Below are 21313 nucleotides of genomic sequence, written 5' to 3' on the forward strand. Positions count from 1 at the left end.
GTGTGTGTGTATGTGAGAGAGAGAGAGAGAAAGCAACATCTCCTAAGATCCAATGCATCAGAGAATGCAGCACAGCTTCTGGAAGCTCCAGCTTGTTTTTCCTTTTTCAATTTTATTTCCTAAAATACAAATTTCTCCCAGGTGTTATTAACTCCCGTACAGCAGGTCTAAAAAGGCACCCCATGAGGAAGAAGCGGCCTCGGTGTCGATTCCAAAATACTGTAGGTATTCCACACACCCCACCCCTGGAAAGACATTTATTCTGTCCTGCGCATTACGGATTCATAACGTTTGTTTGATTCAATGTGCCATTTCTTTACATCAGAGAACCTTTCCCAAAGCTGCAACTAATCAACCGGAGACTTTAAAAAGTAAACTCCTATTTATTAAATGTGTCGATATGGGTTCATAAAAAACATAAAGAGAGAATTTTGTACACTTTATTAAAAGATCAAAAATAAAACAAAACAAAATAAAACCATAACAATATAGAAGTAACATAGTAAAATGAGTCGCATTATGCACGATTCTAAAAAGCACTGACAAGCACTACAGCAATATAAATGTGGCAAAAAGGAAAAGAAATTCAAAGCATACACCCTGTCAATAGCAGCTGAGGGGAGGACTTGTTGTGGGCCTGGAGCTGATAGACTGGAATTATCCAGCTCTACATCACAGTGGAACTATGATCTGAAACGCTTGGACTTGAAGCAGGTCATGCTGATTTCCATCAAGCTTGCTTCCGTTTAAGTGTGTGTTAAGATAACAGCCCGAGTTTCATACTAGCTCTGAACACTACACACAGTTCTAGAAACATACAGGAAGGCAAATCTGTGCCTCTGCACACTTTGTGTGTCATTTTTTTTAAAATTCCACATTATGATAAAATTTCCAAATATTAAATGCACTTAATTTTACATTTGTGTTCTTTGCATCTATGAATTTCTAGAATGTTAGTATCAACCAGGCTTTTACGTATTAATTCTTATTAAACAAAATTTGGAATGCACTCTTCTGGATTGTAAATTTTCACACATGGATCCAAAACCAAAGAATGCACAAGATGGTAAATTCCAATTTGAGTTCAGGATCGTATATTTTTCTGGTGTGAAAGTTTGAATGAAGAATTTGAAATGGGGTCAACATTTGTGAGGCTTTCTTGTTGTATGGATGTTTGTTCTCAGTGGAGAATTGTTACTCCTCAAATCCTCTCTGGAGCACAGAAAACGCCTCCTCATCAAATCTCAGATTTCTAAACACCCCAAAATTATCTCCTCCTAGCTCCGAATTTGGGATTTTAATGGGCTTCTGAATTTTGTTCCATCTTTCTGGAAAGCTAAGGATTCTCAAGCAACCTCCTGACCATCCCCTCGAGGCTCATGAATTTAAAGAGTGAATTTGTCCAGAAATGTCTTGCCAGCTCTCTGGTGTGCGGCCGTGTCATTCCCTCAGCTGCTACGAAACAAGAACCATGGCAACAAAATCATTTGGCTTCCACCACTATCAATAGCATCTGTGTACAGTAATAAAGATCTGGAACCTTGTAATTCTGTGTCAGGTAATTTCCCTCTGTTGTGTGTTTGGAAAGGACCACTTGGTTTTTGTCGTGTTTTTTTCAATTGTGTTGCTGGGTTTGTTGGGTTTTCTTTCTTTTGCATGTTTCAGCTGCCTCCTCTTAGAGGCGTGATTGTAGAAAATATGGCTGTGAAGGTCACTAGCAAAGGCTTTATTCAGGGTGCTTGTCGCGACGTTGACCCAGAGCTGTGGTTGTCCAACAACCTCTGCCTGAACAGTAGCCCCATTGTGTTCTTGGCTGCAATTCAGAGTTTGATTTCCCATAGAGTGTGCCGCCCTTAAGGCGTCCTCTGCCTTTGCTTTTGTCAACATGGCTGTTAAGGATTTTGCATGTGACACTAGGCAAGATGCATGTATTAAGTTATGCTTCCAGGGTCTACAATTGGGGGGGGGGAGGGATGGGACTTGGGCACCTTCCCTATGGGAAGATGTGCATCCTCAGATCTGGTATCCCCTGTGCATCATCCTCCAAGATCTCCACATTTTCCCTTCTCGAGAGCTACTGCTTACTCAAAAATTCGCTTTTCATGCTTCTGTTGTCACGTGCAAAACCATCTTTGGGACCTGTGTCGGTCTCACTTCCAGATGATTAGAGGAGAGGAGACTACGTCTAATTGAGCAAAGACCTTTTAAAGTGGCGACTCTCTTCTATTTAGCAGGGGGAAAGCAACTGGCCCTATCCATCCCCAGCACAGCATCCCTCCAGTGGCTGTTGCTGGTGTCTATATTATGTTTCTTTTTAGGTTGTGACCCTTTGGGGACAGGTGACCATCTTATTTATGTATTATTTATTTAGGGGACCATATTCTTTATGTATTATTAATTTTTCTGTGTAAAACGCTTTGGGAATTTTGGTTTAAGAGCGGTATACTAGCATGTCACTTTTCTTTTATTTATTCAAATTATATACTGTCCTTCCTAAAGTGGCTCAGGGTGGTTTACGTTAAAGTCAAAAAGACATCATAAAACATTTTTTTAAAATTAAAAAAAGCCATTTAAGCCAGATTAAAATCAACCATTGACCTCAGTGATTGAGGTCACTGACTTTTGACCTCAGAGATACACATCTCAGCTTGTGGGTCGGCCGAAGGGGTCTTCAGCCTGAAGCAGGCATGGAAGTCACCTGCACCTAATTCACTTGCAAATCCACCCAGAAGCTCTCCTGCGCATGTGTGGATCTGATGTTCATGGGAAATCTGTGAGCACACGGATGACTGCTTTGAGCTGTCCTTAACCTCCAACAAGTCAATAGAGCGGCGCCTTCCAATGTATGACCTGGGCTGCATCTAGCTTCAGAGCATGGCACTCCTCCTGCAAGCGCTTTGGGGCAGGGCTTCTCAGATTCTCCACAGTGAACCTCTCTCCCAACATGGAGAGTTTCAGCTGGTGTAAGGCACCGGGGAGGAGGGCATTTTACACTGGGGCTCCCAGCAGCTGGACTTGGTGCTGCACGTCCTTTGCTACTGGTGCCATTTCTGTGGCAGGTCTGGGCTCCAGGGCGCCCTCTAGGCTGCACTACCAGCCTCCTGAGCATTGTCAGGTGACCCCAAGGACCAATCCCAGGCCACCAGGCCCTATAACACCCTGGCCTGAGATCTTCACTCCTCAATCCAAGCAACTCTTCCCTTGGGCATTGCCTAGTGGCTGCTCCCTTGCTCGGAATTGACTATGTACCTCCCTTCCGTCCCTCTGAACCTGCTTCATACCCAGTTGTGCTGACAGCTGGCTCCCCAACCCAGTTCTGGAACACAACCTACCTGGAGCCTAACCTTTTTGAAGCCTGACGGCATTCATTTTCACCCTCATCTGAGCAGGGAAAAGGCTCAAGGGTGCCTTGGAGAGGCATCTGAGGAATGACAAAAGGCTTTTGAAAGTGTAGGCACTTTCCCTCATCTGCCCTCCCCCTGACGATCTCTCAAGAAGTCCTGGATTACCCGTTGCCCTTCGAAGACACAGCTTTGAATGGCAATTCCAGACTTCTTCTCCAGTATACTTGTGCTGCTAGTGGGGCCGGTGGCAGAAAGCCCAACTCTATTGAATAACCTGCCTGGCAGAGTTGCTTTAGGGTAGGTGGGAATACAGACAACTGTTCATCAATACAACCATGAGATGGGATGGCCGTCCACAGCACCTGCCCATGCAGAGAGGATAACCTTCCCCCCCACATGTCCATACCCACTCAGAAATTTGGGGACACAACAGAGTGGTGCAACACTCCTCGTTGATTTGATGAGTGTCCCGTCCCCACATTGTTCACATTTCCCTTGGCAACCCACCACTTGGAAAACTGGCCACCTTGAATTGGATTCCCGACATGTAGCTTAATCTGTAGCATAATCTCCCCCTTACAGCTGCTCCTACAGACGTTTCACCATGACTCCAAGCTTGGTTGGAGATCTGGATTCCAATTCCTTGGCTTTACTCCTCCCATCCTGACCTGGTGACCTCAAAAGCAGAAGTGGAGCCCCTATCTTGGAACAGGGTAGGGATGGGGCTACAGATGTGCATACAGCATAGCAGGATTCCCTACAACAGGGGTTCCCAAATTTAGGTCCCCAGGTGTTGCTGGACTACAACTTCCATCACTCCCAGCCACAATGGTCAAAGGCCGTTGTGGCTCAGGGTGATGACTGTCATAGTATCATGACACCTGATCAAATAATTTGTGAGTATTTTTAACACATGGAGTTGTGGAAGGGAAGAGGATTCCCCCCCTCCCCAATCCAAGGAGTTGGGAGTGGTGGAAAAAGCATGGTGGGTTTTTAGACACAAGGGCTATAGAGAAACTCCATTCTCAGAGGCAGTCTATCTTAATACCAGCTGCTGGGGAGCAGAGGCAGGGAAAGGTTGTTGACTTCATCTCTGACTGGTGGGCTGTCTGGAAACAGAATGGTGGGCCAGAGAGGCCTTTGTTCTGTTCCAGCAGGGCTCTTCCGATTTAGATTGGCGACAAAGGACGTGAAGCCTTTGCTGGTGACCTTACTTTTTAATTCAGCATTTATTTCCATTATTACTTTGTTTTCGGAGCTGCAAGTTGAAGGTGATCCGGTATCAGTCCGCTGTATTGTAAGCTATATGGCAAACTACGAAGCTTGTACAATAGCAAAGCAACATCATGCGTTCAGATAAGTTTTATAGCAAAAAATCTCTTCCTTTTCAAAGCCTTTGTAATACCTATCTCTTTTACAAACTTTTCCTTGTATTATTACAGACCTTTTTTTTAATATATATTCAAAATAAGTTCCAAGGATTTTCTTTCGTGGACTATGTACATAAGTGCAAATAGATGTGTCTCACACATTCGTACACTAACTGAATCAATTTAACTGCAGCATATTGGTATCTTCAACACTGTTATGGGGTCATTCCACAATATTTTTTCTTATGTACAGATTTTTCTTGTCTTTTCATGCTAGCATAATTAAATTAAAAAACAAAAACAAAAAAACAAACAAATTCCAGTCCTGATTTCAACGTAATCACAGCAAGGCTTTCCTATTACAGAGAGACAAAATCTGTGTTTTTGCAGTAACCAAAAGTTCTGTTATGAATCGACTAATGTTGAAACAAACAAAAAGATTGCACCATTTCAGAATCTGATTGATTTCCTGATGTAAAGACTGACACATGGGCTTCCAAGACCTCACCGGCTGTGAACTTTGATTCTGGGAGTTCACCCAGTGGCTTGAATTCTAACAGCCGTGGTAGAAATGTCTGCTTGCCCCTTTTCTCTGCAGCCTAATGTGCCCTTTGAAAATCTGCTCTCAAGGGTTGCAGGATGCTCTCCACTGCCCTGGAAGATGGCACGAGGTGTGTTCTGGCGAACAACAGCAAGAAGGGGGGAAATGCAAAAATCAGGGGCTTCCTTGCACAAGAACATCTTAGAATCAAAGCCAATGGCATTCTCTTTGAAAAAGTCTATGCTGAAATTTTAAAAAACTTAAGCCAGGTGAGAAATTTGTCAACTGGACCACAATCATTACTGACTTTTGCTAAATTTTGCCCTGAAAACTACTCTCTCGTGATTTTTTGGTTCAATTCTGCAGGGTGCCAATTGCTTTTCAAATTCTAAATGGGTTGTCTTATATTTGTTTCAGCTCTAGATCACACAGAAATGACTCAAACAAAACAGAACCGTCGTCATTGTGCCTCTTAACCCCCACGATGCCGTCTGGTGGGGGTGTCTATTGTCCAGGAGAAAAATACTGTGGAATAACCCAACCCACACAACAAGTTCTACAAGCTATAAAACCTGACTCTAAATCCATGTGTTGTAAACTTTTTGACTGAAAAAGTGACATAAAAGACACAAATCCAGCGTTCACATGGGACTTTGGGATTTTAAAAATATTCAGTCATATCTTTTCTCCGACAGTATCGAACTGTACCTTGAACGAGCCCATACTGTTACACTTTTTAAATTTACATGTGAAAATTTCACAAATAATGTATACAAAGGTAGCCATGTTGTAGTTTGTTGCCATAGCAACAACAACTTAATATAATTAGTTAACAATGAATCTATCATTGTAGGAGTTACATACAAAGTTAATCTTTTGTTTGTTTGTTCTTAAACTATACAAACTAGTAATGGACTGTATATTTCTTCTATATTTTGACATGCTTCAGTGTTTTTAGAAGATAACTAAATGAGTTGAATACATGTATTTAAAAATCTTAAACATCCTCTAACTCTCCTTCAAAAATTAAATTCATTAGTTACTAAAGATATATATATATATAATATATATATATATATAAAAACAAATAATGAAAAAAATCTTTAAAACTAAACGATAAAAGAAATGGAAAATAAAGAGACATGAATGAACTTCTTGTAGCCTAACAACAATGTTTTTTTTTAACTCTATTTACAATTATTTTAGGCTATCAACTAATAGTTTCTTTTAAAAAAAGGTTATTACAGTCTTTAACATACAATATATTCTAAGGCCTTCATCAGGCACATGGTAAATCAGATCATTAGCATCATCCATCCACCCAGGAGGAAGGGGAAATTATATTTTCCTCGTAATTTTCACTTTTAAAATGTGTGTGAAATGTATTTGGGTTCTCGACCTTGGATGTCCAGGTGGTGCTGGACTACAACTCCCATCACCCCCTGCCACATAGCGGATGATGGGGGTTGTAGTCCAATGGCTGGGGGCCCAAGCTTGAGGCCCCTTGTGTTAGGGATTTAAAAAGGGAGGACTCCAGTTTCATAACCACTCTGTGTGTTAATGCATTGTAGAGACAACTACTCTGTTAAGCAAAAGGTAAAGCTGAGAATACAGAGAGGATGAGGCGAATATTATCCCCTTACCTGATCTGATGAATCTACACAACATTCACTACATTCCCCCCTCACCGCCTGTTTATGTAGCTAGCTAGTGTATTAAAAAAGTCATTGTGACGGGGCTGTCTTATGCGACTAGGGCCACGATCCACGTCCCATTAGGCCTATTTTGCGCAGGAGGGTTCGTGAATGAACTGCACCCAACAGGAACCTCTGTAACAGCAGGACCCTATGCATGCTGACTCAGGAGGAAGCCCATTGACTTAGTAGGGCTTGCTCCCTAGGATGTGCATTACGGATTGCAGCCACAGGCCTGCTGCTCAGCATGACTTCTCCCTAGCCGTATCATCTCTAGGACAAATGATCAGCGGTGTGAAAATTCACGCCACCCATGTCACCGCCTGAATCAGTGATCCACACTCCTGGCTTCCAGGATGGACGTGGGAGCCACCGTAGCCCAGAGAGGACTTTGCGGCTCACAAATCTGTCAGGCAGCCAGCTGCGGCAAGGGTCAAAAGAACGGCATGCGATTGATGAGTCATCGGGGTGTGTGTGTGTGATTCCCAAATGGCTGCCGTCCTCCATGCCGCTTGCAACCCGCTGCGGAAACCGAGTTTCCAAGGCGCTGGTGATGGCACGAGGCTTCTAGGCATTCAGAGGACAACACACTGAAATATCCGAGGACAGGGGTTACCCATCTTGGCTCCCCCCCCTTGCTATTGTTGGACTACAACACCCATCACCCTCAGCCACAATGGCCAGTGGCCTTTGTGGCTGGGGATGATGGGAGTTGTAGTCCAGCAACAGCGGGGGAGCCAAGATGGGGAAGCCCTGTTTGAGGGCATGCACTCAAAGCAGCCCGTCGGACCCCAGACCATGTGTATGACTTTCTCAGGCCAGATGCTTGCACAGGGAGGTGTGCGGAGGAGCAACAGGCAAATCTGGAAAAGCACCAACTCAGGCACCCTTCAGCCACATTGGCAAAACATGAGATTTGGGGCCAGACAACACACGAAACTGTGGTTTTGCGGCCGGGGCTCTTGGCGTCATTTTCTCCTTCCAAAAGAACTGTGGCGAGGGGAAGCGGGGAGATTTGTAATTGAGCTGTGGCACAGGAGGAGTGAGGGTCCAACTCTGACCCCCCCTCCACAGGGGCCCCCAATGCAAGTTCCCCTTTGGAGCGGATATTAGCTGTGGAGGGGGGAAACCCTTATGGCACAAAAAGTTCTCCCCAATGTCGCTAGCAGCGGCTCAGGGGAGGGAAATTTGGGGAATAACTGAAGGGTGGGGGGTAAGGGGTTAACCCCCTCCCCTTGTGCAGTGGCCCTGGGGATGGCATCAGACTACAACTCCCCAGATGTTCTTGGACTACAACTCCCATCAGTCAGTCACCTCAACCGCTTTTATAAAGGGGAGCCTGGCTGCGGGAAGGGAAGAGGAGCAACGCTGATGCCCACTGGAAATGCAAAAAACCGACACCCTCTCAAACTGGAAGCTTACGGTTTCATACTAAATGATCAAAAGACAAATTACATGGCTGATTAAGGAAAAAACCACATCCCTATCCATAAGAAGACTGTACTTTATTTTAAAGAGCTACTGTATTTTAAATCCCTCTTTTATTGTTTGGGTGTGCATGTTAACAGTTTAGTTAGTACTGGGGTTCCAAACCTTGGGTCTTCAGAGGTTGCTGGACTACAAATCCCATCACCCTCTGTCACAATGGCCTTCAGCCACTGTGGCTGAGGATGCTGGGATTTGTAATCCAACAGCATCTGGGGATCCAAGGTTCAGCACTCTTGGTTTAGTAAGGATTTTAATTTTTTTAAATCTCTCTTCATAAAATGACTAACGATCTTCCTCCCTCCCCTCTAAATGATCTATCAGCTTTCTCAGTTTCTCTCTGCAGTGACCCGTTTTACTCAAGTTTTAACATTTCTTGCATATTGTTTGCATAAGGCTGAGAGGAAATGGACACACAAACACCAAAAAAAAAAAAAAAGTGTGTGAGAGAGAGAGAACTTTGGATAAATTAAAAAAAATATTTCGGTCTGTTGAAAACTTGGGAAGCTTATTAAAAAGTTGCTAAAATTACACTCAATTTGAACAAACTTTACACACATCTCTGCAATCAGAAGATGAAATCTCTTGTGTTTGTGGCATTTTGTTTAGAGTCACCGAGTCGCCCGGCGACTTTGTAAAACAGAACACACCTATTACTTAGGATTTTATAGTCTTGTCGACTGCTAATTTTTTCTTTCTTTTTTGAACAAAGAAATCATTGCACAACACGCTTTAAATAGTGCTCGCCTCAGAATGGCATGTTTTATTCCTGCACCCCACTTTCCCCGATTGTACTGATTTGGTGGCATTCCTAGTGCTTCAAGCTTTCATTTTCCCCAAACTCTCTTATAAGCGAACGCTAGATTTGCCAACTATATATATATATATATACACATATATATGTAAAGAAAATGGTTGTGGCACCTAAGAAAAGAGTCTACCCTGAACACCTAGCGGACCTCCATATTAGAAAAAATATCTGTGTGCGCCCAACATCTGTAAGGTTTGTGTGTGGCATGTCCCAGGGTGCAGAAATGCAGGGACCCAGTGGCCCCCCGGTGATTGGATTATTGTGGAAGTCGGGAGGGAGGTTTTGCCACCTCTCTGGCCTCCTAGAAGAATCCTGCTTTGCAAAATTAAAACTTTGCCAAAAATAAAAGAAAAATTGCACCCCTGGTGTGTTCTTTTCAGTGCTTTAAAAGGTGTAGACACAAATGCTGTGGAAATATTTTCAGGCTTACATTCTATGCACATCTATGCAAGATGGGGTTCTGGTTTGTGTGTGTTAAGTATCATTCAGAGAAAGGAGAGGGCTACATCAAAGGTGGCAAAAGAGCATTTAAAAATTATAGTACTGAAAACAGACACTCAACCTCCTTCAAAACCATAAAGCTATCACGAGCAGAACGTGTATCCTTTCTGACAAGAGATCAGGTATGTTCTCTGTTGAGGCACGGCCACAGATTGTGCAAAACCCATTTTTTTGTTTGTTAAATATACACATAGTTTCACCCAGGTAGTACTCAAACCCACCTCCCCCCACCCCACCCTCCTCGCTGCCCCCACTAACAATGTTACAAAGTTGGGAAACAGAAAGTCAGAACAAGCCGTGGGCTGGCTGGTTATATTGTCAACATAGGTTTGCCCCTTTTTAGGCAGGCATGAATCTGGAATTAAAATTGCTGGGAAAACAGAATTTCAAATGTGATTTGATGAGATGAACCAAACAATGTTTTCTTCTGTCTCTAGGTGTGATCCAATTCCACCCCACATGTATGGGGGAAAGTGGCCGAAATGCCATAAATGACAGACACTCATACTGCTCTGGATGTCTCCCCAACCTTAACAGAAGGCTTTTGGGGGCAGCTGAAAGTGGGGCTTAAAAGCTCCTGCACAAGAAGGGAGCAGACTCTTACATCCCTCTGGACTCTAGTCCCTGGAAAGTAGCACTAAAACGAACATTTGTCCTGGTTCAAAAGACCTCTGAGTTTCCCAACCAACTGGAATGTGGATTTTCCAGGTGTCCACTCATTCCATAGGGTTCAAACTTTGAGGGCAAATCTCTGTTCGTGGATGATAAGCACCGGGGCAAGAATAAACTTTTTGCAGTGAAACGCAGGGACTGATAAAATGTGAATTTGGAGGAATGTTCATGTACAGTGGCATCTGGTGGGCCATTGTGTGAAACAGGATGCTGGACTAGATGGGCCTTGCGCCTGATCCAGGAGGGCTGTTCTCATGTTCTTACGTGTCTGGGGAATTCCGATTTAATTGGAAAGTCTGTTTCTCCAGTGGAAAAGCAAGGCTTCAACTGGGACCCTAAAGGACACATTCATTTATTCAAAAATCAAGCAAGTTGTGCTATTCCAAAGATAAGCTGCACCTTCACAGCTGAGATAATCTTTTTGCTCCTGCTAAGAAAAGGGAACAGCAAGAAGGAAAACCACCAATTCAAAAAGGAAGAAGTTGATTTAGGTCTGAAATGGATTTGAAAGGTAGGACCTGACCTGGCCACCAACAGAACAGACTGAGAACCAGCTCATACCCCAGCAAAAGACTGGTCATAATACTTTGTCTCTTGAGCCTTATTCAGACATTATGCTGCATATGCATGCTGGTATCTGTACACTTGCACATGTGTTACATGACTGTACATGACTGTACATGTGTTACATGACTGTACATGAGTTCATTTTAAAAGTGAACTTGGGTACAGGTCCCCCGAATACATGTATGGATAGGAAGTGTACAGCTGCATCTGCATTCAACAGAACATGTGAATCGCTGTACGTGTGTACAGATCTGTATGTGCATAAACTGTACACAGTTTATATATGCGTTTAACATAACATGTGAACAGAGCTTTGGTGCCTGGCTACAAACGAACTAGTATGGGGCATTCGTAAGTTACTTACTTTTTCTGGACTACAAAATAGTGGAAACATATTTTGCTTTTTGGCCTCAATTACAAACCTCTCAGCTCCTCCTTAAATGCAGCACTGCTAAGATGTTTCTTTAGAGGTTCGTCTGAGGGTGCCGCCAGCTCGTCTGGTGGAGACCCAAAGGTGAACCTTCTCTGCCGTTGCCCATGAGCTGTGGAACACACTTCCTGCTAAGGTTAGAGCTGCTCCATTCCTGTTGCCTTTGTAGGAAACCAGGCCCCAACTGTGGTTTATCAATAGTCTGAAAAGTCAGGTATCGCAAGTCACAATTAGCACAAATTGTGGCTCTTAAAACACCTTTAAGCTGTGATGATGAATCGTGATTTATCAGCCCCAATCAAACCATGGCTTGTGGGTAGGGGATTGATTGCGGGGAAGAGCTTCAAATTAAAGCAAAACAAACCATGGATTTGTGCAACACCTGAACCCAGTTCTTCTCTGGGCCAGTGCATTTCCACTGTAATATGGTTCTGATCATTACAACAACAAAATACTCTTTTAAAGGAGCTATTCATTCTTAGAATTCTGCCAGGAATACTACTCTTCTCTGTACTCCCTGGGGGTGAAGGGATGTATTAGCAATTAAGGATGCAGAAGCAATCAAGGCAGCAAGTTTTCGGGCTGGTTTGTTCTCCGTAGACCACTGCTTTTTCTCACATTATGCCTGACACGTGGGAGGCCCCGTCACTGATTTTTGCTCTTGTGCAGCAGGAGTCTCACAACCAAGAAAACCACGTGCAAATATAACAACGCCAACTCCACCACGTAGCAAGGTTTCATCTTTCCCTACACTCTATACATTCAGTGCAGCTGCATCAGAGTGTAGGAGGAGCAGAGCTTTAGTTGGGCATTTGCTTACTCCAAGAAAGGCTTTTTGAAGGCTCTGCTGTTGCTTTCGGCATGATCTCGTGGAACAGTGAGTTCAAAGATTAATGAATCAGCCAGCAATTCCTCCTTCAAAGTCCGAGGGAAACCGTTTGCAAGGACAATACTTCATGGACAACCAGGACTGTTGTTTGGTGCTACTTTCCTGGGTGAAGCAGAGGATGAGGGGGGATGGGTCACTTATATGTTAATAGAAAGTGGGTGTTTGTAAAAATTTCTATGTATCACCATGATGGGAGTTTGCAAATCCACAGACTTAATCTCAATGGCAAGAAATCCTCATTTTCCAACGAACTGGTTCTCTTTCCTGGTTTTTTTAAAAAAACAGGATCAATAAGATATCAAAGAATCTTGTGCGCCATCTGCAGCACAAAATGGCACTTAAAAGCAGAAACTTCTGTCTCCTGATGCTTTCTGCCAACCGAGTGAAAATCTCCTTGGCCTTGATGGGTTTGAGAAAATAGCCACATTGCTACCACTCTTTGATCACCACTTTCCCACCATTTCCTGGACTGGCACACAAAAGTTCACGCAAATGTTTAGAGACCCAATTTTGAAGGCAGAGTACAGGTTTCCAGTGGAGGCTTCTAAACATTAGCCAAATCATTTTCCTTTTGTCTTTTCTTTTTTCTTTACAAAATACAGCCAAATGTCTGAACATTCTCGTGTCGTGCTGTTTTTTTTTTTAAGCACATCATTTCCTGTTTCCCACTATAACATTCTTAGCTTGTCTCTCATATTCATATATATATATATATATATATATATATATATATATATATATATATTTATTTATATTTATATTTATATTTATATATTTATATATATATTTGAAAGAGAGAGAAAGAGAGAAGAGAAACCCATAACAACCACAGTATATGAAAACATAAAACATTATGATAATGGGAAAAAATGATGCCGAGTATACACGATAGGGACGTACATTTCTTTCTTCTCCAAATGAATCAATAGACTAGGATGTAAACAAAACAGTAAGATAACACTTCGAAAACAGACGAAACATTTATCCATCGACAATAGAACAGCAAACCCACACAGGTCCACTGGGCAGGAACACTTGTCTTGATGGTAGAGTCAGAAAAATGCTTTTAAGTGTGTTAAAGGAAGGTGTTAGAAAAGTCTATTGTTATAGTTCGCTACTTCTATGTCTCGTGTAACAGAGCGCGGTTTGTTAATTGTTTCTATAGTGCTTTAAAAAAATCTTTTTCTTTTTTTTTTTAAAATGACATTCCCATAGATCAGTTTTTGGTTATCATGTAGGCTGCAATAGGCTTACTGTGGATGTTGAAGGAGGAGGAGAGACAGGCTTATACATACAGAAAGCCCTGCTGCAGCTTCCCACCAAGAGAGAAAGAGAGAGAAGTCCAGGTACTCTGTGATTTCAGGTTCAGTGATTTCCACATGGTTTGCTGGGGAAAGGGAAAAACAAAACCATGACCAAAAGGAAACATGAAAAGGAACGTCACTAGTGTGAAAGTAATAGCCCTATCTCACTGTTGCTCTCCAGTAAATGGCATTCAGTGGTAGACTGCCTTTGAACGTGGAAGCTCTATATAACCATCATTGCAAGTAGCCATTCATAGTAGGGATGTGCAAATTGATTTGAATCAATTTGACTCGAATCTGGGTGATTTGAATTCACATCAGATTTTCAAAATTCAATTCGAATACCATTGGGCACCTTTTAAAAACCATTCAGCCCCCTGATTGGTTTAAAAAGGCACCAAAACAGGGTCAAATCGATTCAAGTTTGAATCAATTTTTTAAACCAGATCTGAATTTGATTCAAAATAAATTTTTGGAATTTGATTAAAATTCAAAATGGGGGGGGTGGGAATTGTTTTATGCACATCTCTGATAGATCTACCCTCCTCTAAGAATCTGTCTCATCCCCACCTCAAAAGAGATGGAATGCAAGAAGGAATGCCTCTTTATGATGAGAGGAATGCCTCTTTATGATGGCTCTTTTCATCTGCCATTTTCATAAGTACCTCTCTTAAAAAAATCATAACGTTTTATCCAAAATCCTGCTGCCCAATTGGGGGCACTTCTTCAGCCAATGACACATTTTTTAATTGAACAATCTAACCAATGAAATCCAATTAGAATTGCAGTCCTACCCACACTTATCTGGCAGTAAAACCCATTGAACTAAGTGGGGTTTGCTTCTCAGTAGACAGCCATACGAAGCCGTGCCAATGCTGCAGCCTAGTTTCAGCCAACCAGAAGCCACTATTGTAGGGCAGGGGCTCCCAATTTTGGGTCCCCAGATGTTGCACTACAGCTCCCATCATATACCACCACAATAGCATGACTTGGGGGATGATGGGATTTGTAGCCCAATGACACTGGTGTGAACCCCAGCTGGAGGGGAATCAATTATATAGGATGATCTCAAGACATCTTGTCAAGTAGAGAACCCCAACATGTGTTGCTTTCTAGGGTTGGGGGGCATGTCTGTCTGTTCTTCCCCACAACTCATCTCCCAACTGGGCTGTTCCAAATTAATAGAGTTAGGAACATAGGAAGCTGCCTTATAGCAAATCAGACTCTTGGTCCATCTAGTTCAGTATTGTGTACACTGACTGGCAGCGGCTTCTCCAAGGTTTCAGGTAGGAGTCTCTCCCAGCCCTACCTGGAGATGCTGCCAGGGATTGAACCTGGGCTCAGGGCTGTCAGGACGCCAGGCCTGCTTAACTTTGGCCCTCCTGCAGATGCTGGCCTACGACTCCCATAATCCCTTGCTCTCGGCCACTGTGGCTGGGGTTAATGGGAGTTGTAGTCCAAAAACAGCTGGAGGGCCGAAGTTGAGCCTGGTCTACACTGACTGGCAGAAGCTCTCCAATGTTTCAGTTAGGAGTCTTTCCCAGCCTTTCCTGGAGATGCTACCAGGGAGTAAACCTGGGACTTTCTGCATGCAAAGCTGAAACTCTACTAGTGAGATAAAGTTCCATCCCCTAAGGGGGATCTCGTACAGTGCTCACACTATGTGGTCTCCCACCCAAATGCAAACCAAGGCAGACCCTGCTTAGCAAAGGGGACAATTCATGCTCACTACCGCAAGACCAGCTCTCCTCCTCCATTAAGCAGAGAGCTAGCAATCCAAGCTGCAAACTTGGGATTCCCAGGGCAGCGCTGGATAAGACTTCAGCCACGCCCTTGGATGGCACAGACGCAGCTCTCTGCCCGAGGCCTGTACTGTGTGGTTCTTGCGATTGTGCCACTGACTTTGATTTGCTCTAGAGTTTTCCGCGTCAGATCCCAGTGTGCCACAGCTGAGGCGAGTGCTGAAAAGGACTTACTGTTCTGTTGCTTGCTTCTACATTTGTGACACAAACATGCTGCTGTTTAGTTCATCTACTGATAACTGGGATATCTGCAGTGAAACAAGGGAGACGAGAGAGAGAGAGGGAAGGGAAAAACAAACAGATTTCTTGTTAAAATATGGCCTTGACATTCATTCTGTCTGTTCTCTTCAGTGCCAGCTGTGGGCCCCCTAATCCAATGGCAAAAGCGCCATTCGCTTGAGCAAACGAGAACTGGGACCCCAATCACTGGTATATCCCTGCTAACCTGGCAAAGAGGCACCTTTTAACGTGGTGATTCTCTTTTATTTGGCAGGGGGAGAGTAACTGGTTCTATCCACCCCCAGCACAGCATCCCTCCAGTGACTGTTGCTGGTGTGTAACTCTTGTTTCTTTTTAGATTGTGAGCCCTTTGGGGACAGGGAGCCATCTTATTTATTTATTATTTCTCTGTGTACACGGCCTCGAGCCATTTTTGGAAGGGTAGTATAGAAATTGAAAGAATAAATAAAATAATAAATAAATAATGTCAAGGTGACACCAAATGATGGAGAAACCACTTCTGAGCCTCAAAGGGATCCCTACCTGGGTATCATGTGGGCAGTGAATCTGGACAAGCCACTGCTGGGTGTTCCTTCTAAAAGGGATTCCCAGATGTCGTTGACTACAACTCCCAGAATCCCCAATCAAAAGCCATTACAGCTGGAGAGTCTGGGAGTTGTAGTCAACCACATCTGGGAATCCCTGTTAGAGGGGAAACTGGCTGCTGGCCTCTTCTGCTATCAATTCTACTGCTCAGGTGCGTAGCCCAAACTAGGAAATTAGCATCCCCGTTGAAGTGGGATGAGAATCGTTGGTTGCTTTCATGTAAAAACTGTATGCAGCATCTAACTCAGGGGTAGGCCGTCATGGCACTCCAGCTGTTGATGAACTACAACTCCCATCATCACCAACCGTATTGCAGTGGGGGATGATGGGAGTTGTAGTTCAGCAGCAGAGAGCTAAGGTTGCCTACCCGTGGCTAAGTTAAGCAATACTGTCTCTCCATCTTATTGATTCATTATTTCTCTGTGTAAACCGCCCTGAGCCATTTTTGGAAGGGCGGTATAGAAATCGAATAAAATAAAATAAAAACATAAAAATAAATATGCACGATAGGGGCTGTGCACGAACCAAATATCGTGGTTCAGCTCAAATTCGAACTGAATTCGAGCCGAACCATGTGCTGCTGTACCGAATGACCAGCCATTTGAGCAAACTGGTTTGGGCGGCTAATACTTGTAAAGGGGAATCCGGTGAGGATGTATGGCCCTGGGTTTGATTCGCGATCGAGCCGCCAAACCGGCCCAGTTCGAGGTGAACCGGTTGAGCACTGAACGGTTCGTGCACACCCCTACTGCATGAGCACAGCAAGCAAAATGTTAGCACCATGGTACCAGCCATGCCTAAAATCTACAGCGCCATCCCCCCACAAATTTGGGGGCCAGTGTCAAGAGGCTCTGTATGGCTAGTGGCACCCTGAGAATAAAAGAGATACCCCCTTTTGCCTCCAGAGCAATTCTGAACTTGGCGCCTGCAGCACATTGGGTTTATGACAGCTGTTGTTGCTACCACTGTATGTACAAACACTGCATTGCATAGCCCCTGAAATGTTGCCTGGCCCATTTAGAGTTATCCAACGACATTCTTTTAAAAAAATGAATTGATGTAGAGCGGAGGTGCTCAACCTTGTGGCCCCAGGTGTTGGACTACAACTCCCATCATCCACAGCAACAGCAGCCATTGGGCTGTGTTGCAGTAGGTGATGGGTGTTGTAGTCCAACATCTGGGGGTGCAGAGTTGGGAACCCCTTCGAGCGTTAGGATTGGTGTGAAGGCAGGAGGCCCGTCCCTTTTGAAGATCCCGTTTGTCGCTGTTTTTACTTGCAAGACAGAATTCGGGCTACAGCCAAACGGTCTGAAATGTTTTTGATTCTCCGTATCAGAAGAACCTTAAAGGAAAACAGAAGCCTACTCCTGACACAACACAACAGATATTAATTGTCAGGGTGGATGAACCACTTTTTGAATTAGCTGCAACCTTTTCCTATTTGAATTCATTAAAAGGGGGGAAAAAGACAGTAGACACTCGTCTCTTCTGCTTTCCATCTGGGGTAGAGGGACCTGAAATACCACAGGGGAGGTGGTTTGATGTGATATTTCTGTTGCAAAATAGAAAGCAGAAGCGGCTTAAGTGGATCTTTCAAGATGAAAAGAAAAGGCTCATCAGGGAACTCAGACACCGTTGTGCAGCACGGCTCGCCGAGTCTGGCGGAGAAACGCAAATTTCCCCAACCGCTGCTCACTGTCGGATTTGACGTTTAATGTGTCTGGGTCCTCACTCCCCATCCTTCCCCTTCCAGAATCACAAAAAGGGGAAAGGAAGCATCCTTGCCTCATCACCAATTCCAAACACAGATATGTTGCCTTCCAGTCACACTGACTGGTGGGAGGTGCTGATCCCACCCAACACTGAAGGACGACAAGGGGAGGGCTGAAGATACTCAGGGCTGGAACACGTATCACGTCTGCCACTGGGACGCCACCAAAAACAACCATGACGCCACCAACAATCCCCATTGGTTTGGGCTGTAAATGGCCTATCGCAGAAATTGCTGGCATTCACATCAGTGCAGGCTGGCCAATCGGAGGCTGCTGCTGGACTCCAAATCCCATCATCCTCTGCTGCCATGTACTGCAGCAGGGGGCGATGGGAGTTGTAGTCAGCCAACAGCTGGAGAACCTCGGACTGGGCACTTCTGTGTTAAGAGCCTTTCCCTTCTGTGCTTGGGGCCTCCAGGAACAAGCCAAAGAAGGGTGTGTGCTTTTGTGGGGAGTCTCTAGCGTGGTAAATGGTGACCCCCTACAAAGATCTCACACTGTGGGCCAGCAATGGCTGCGGGCTCCTTAAAAGAGATTCTACATGCATGGCCAAGGCAAGATCGCCCAGCACAGAAAGGTGGAGAGGGAACTGCCTTATACTGAGTCAGACCCTTGGTCCATCTAGCTCAGTATTGTCTACACTGACTGGCAGCAGCTCTCCAAGGTTTCAGGCAGGCTTTAGTCCTACCTGGAGATGCTAGGGAGTGAATCTGGGACTTCCTGCATAATAGTAATAGTAATAAATTAATCAAAATAATAATAAAACAACTTTATTTGTGAGCCGCCCCCATAACAAATTGTTCTCTGCTTGCATCTGCATGCAAGCTGATGCTCTATCATTGAGCTATATCCCCCACCTCACTAGCAGGGCTGCTCAACTTTGGCCCTCCTGCGGATGTTGGCCTACAATTCCCATAATCCCTGGCTATTGGCCATTGTGGCTGGAGATTATGGCAGTTGTAGTACAAGCCCCACCCCCCTAAAGGTACACGAAGCTCCCCATCCAAATGCAAACCAGGGCCGACCCTGCTTAGCAAAAGGGACAACTCCTGCTCTCTACTGCAAGACCAGCTCTCCTGGTTTTCGATGGCATCTCTGTGGGGAAAGCAACGTGAGGTCGTAACCTCGGCCCCACGTGGGATGTGGTTCCCAAACAGCCCCTGGCGCATCCGAAACATTGCGAAAGAAAGCGATTGAAAGGGCCAAACCTGATTGGCTGTAGCAGTTGCAGCGAAAGGAACGCTGGTGGCAGGTGTCGTTGCTGCAGACACAGTGGTGGGCGTGGCCCCGTGCATCATGGGAACTTTTCAGTAGGGAGCCACGGACGCGACATAACGGAAGGGTGGAGCGGTTTATGTAACCATGGCAACAGGTGGTGGTGGTGGTGGGGCGTGGCAGGAATCACAGCAACAAGCCATGTGACGTCACGGAAGGAGACACCAGGGCGCGGCATGCAATCACAGTGCAAAGCAAAACGGCATTGGAGGGGCAGGAGAGGAGGGGGTGGGTGGGGGGGGGAACAAAGAAAAAAAAGAGAAAAAAGGGGAGGGGAAAAAGGCCAATTACAATTATAATTAAGGAAAAAAACTAAAACATTCTCAAACACTTAGTCACATTTATAAGCAGACCAATGATGTCTCAGACTCCAGGGGCCAAGTTTCCAAAGACGGGTGGGAAGGGAGCAAGCCCACCGTGGCCCCGCCGTCGGCATGCACGGCTAGGCTCTTGTGGGCACACGGGGTTTGCCAACCGGGGCCCCACCGTGCTTTGAAAGATTGGGCCCCCCCACCATGAGTTCAAAGTACACTGCACACTTCAGAGCAAGAATTCCGACGGGACGCCGTTGTGTGACACATTACGATGCCACGGGGTGTTGTTGTGGCTGGCAGCGGAAACATCCCTTCCGTCGTGGGTTCCCCCGGCTCCGGGTCAACCCGGCCAGGCTGTGCCCACGCAGAGCTGCTAGTTCTGTGACAAAGAGGCTGTTCCAACAAGCTGGCCGGTTTGGGTTCAGATATTGTCCAATCCATCATTCGATCGTTTTATTTACGGCCGGAAGCCAAATCAGATATTGTCCGATTTTTCTCAGGGGCAGAAGGGTGAAGGCAGACAGTAACTCTACGAGAATTGAATGCACCCAGAAAGACAGAAATCGCAAAAAGAGGGGCAATTCTGCAGGTGGCCCGCTTTGAAGACCCCCAAACATGAGGGGCTCGGAAGTTTTACAGACCGTGATGTTTTCGGAGGAGCGTTAATGAAGGGATGAAGACTGTTTTGTGATCAGGCCAAAGAAGGGAGCGGGTGAAGATTCCTGATAAATTCCCTGCAGAGTTTAGAAGCTTGGGACTGGGAGAAGGAACGCCACAGGGTCCGGGACTCCCAAGTCTGTTTTGCGTATACAGAAGAACCTCATTAATTGTAGGTCCAGCACCCGCGGTTTCGCATATCCGTGGCTGGGTAAGGCACACCCGACCTTTGTATATGCGGGAAACGACCCTGCAGAAAAAGGGTTAAACCTGCAGATTGGGCTAGTCGTAAATGACCTCGGAGGTCATTTCCACTTGCCATTTTGACATTTTATGGCTCACTTCCTCCAAAACATGGGGCAAAAAAGTGATTTCCGGCCATTTTTTTTTTACTTTTGGGGGGTACCTTCAGAATCCTTGAGGGAAGTGGGACATGGTAGGGCACTTATTTGATCCATTTGGGGGGTGTTTTGGGGCACTGCGGAAACCTAACCCCACAATTTACATTCACTTTAATGCCCCGTTATTTGCGGATTTGCTATCCCCCCCCAACAGAACCCCCGCAACTAACGGGAGTTATTCCCTGCATCCGATACAGTAAGGACTGAAGAGGTTTATGATTAGCTGTAGACTCTACTTGACTTCCCTGTCTTCTCCGGAACTCAACCCTAGGCCTGTCTCTGCCCTTTATCTGCTTGTTCCGGACTCAACCTTGACTTTTTGGACAATGCCGTATCTTGGCACTCCACAGCTGAGAACAGACCCCACCTACAGCCCAACAAAAACCCAACTGGGAACGACAGAATACAAGCTTGTGGACACCACATTCTATTGCAGAGCTACACAACTTCGGTCCTCCTACAGAACAACTCCCATAACCCTAGACTACTGGCCACCATGGATAGGGATGACAGGCATTGTAGTCCAAAAACAACTCTGCTTCATGGAAACCCTCATACTCATAGGAACATCGGAAGCTGCCTTATACCGAGTCAGGCCCTTGGTCCATCTAGCTCAGTTTTTCTTACACTGACTGGCAGCAGCTCTCCAAGGTTGCAGG

At 45.0% G+C, this 21313-nt stretch overlaps 1 protein-coding gene across 13 annotated transcripts in view; it reads right to left on the reverse strand.

The window, feature by feature from the left end:
- Nucleotides 1-426: 426 nt before the first annotated feature.
- The window catches only part of MBNL3 (muscleblind like splicing regulator 3), a 127992-nt gene continuing 107105 nt past the window's right edge, over nucleotides 427-21313 (reverse strand). For 11 of the 13 annotated variants that reach the window (XM_053273530.1, XM_053273519.1, XM_053273525.1 and 8 more), the window contains 3 exons: nucleotides 19216-19310; nucleotides 15585-15658; nucleotides 427-13691 (listed from right to left, as the gene is read on the reverse strand). In XM_053273530.1, coding sequence (XP_053129505.1) covers nucleotides 15602-15658; nucleotides 19216-19310 — 152 coding nt within the window. In that variant the 3' untranslated portion in view covers nucleotides 427-13691; nucleotides 15585-15601. The remainder of the gene's footprint in view (nucleotides 13692-15584; nucleotides 15659-19215; nucleotides 19311-21313) is intronic. The other 2 variants (XR_008311591.1, XR_008311592.1) reach the window with 1 other exon arrangement.

The sequence above is a fragment of the Hemicordylus capensis genome, chromosome 11 (assembly GCF_027244095.1).
Source record: "Hemicordylus capensis ecotype Gifberg chromosome 11, rHemCap1.1.pri, whole genome shotgun sequence".
In the NCBI taxonomy this organism is placed as follows: Eukaryota; Metazoa; Chordata; class Lepidosauria; order Squamata; family Cordylidae; genus Hemicordylus; species Hemicordylus capensis.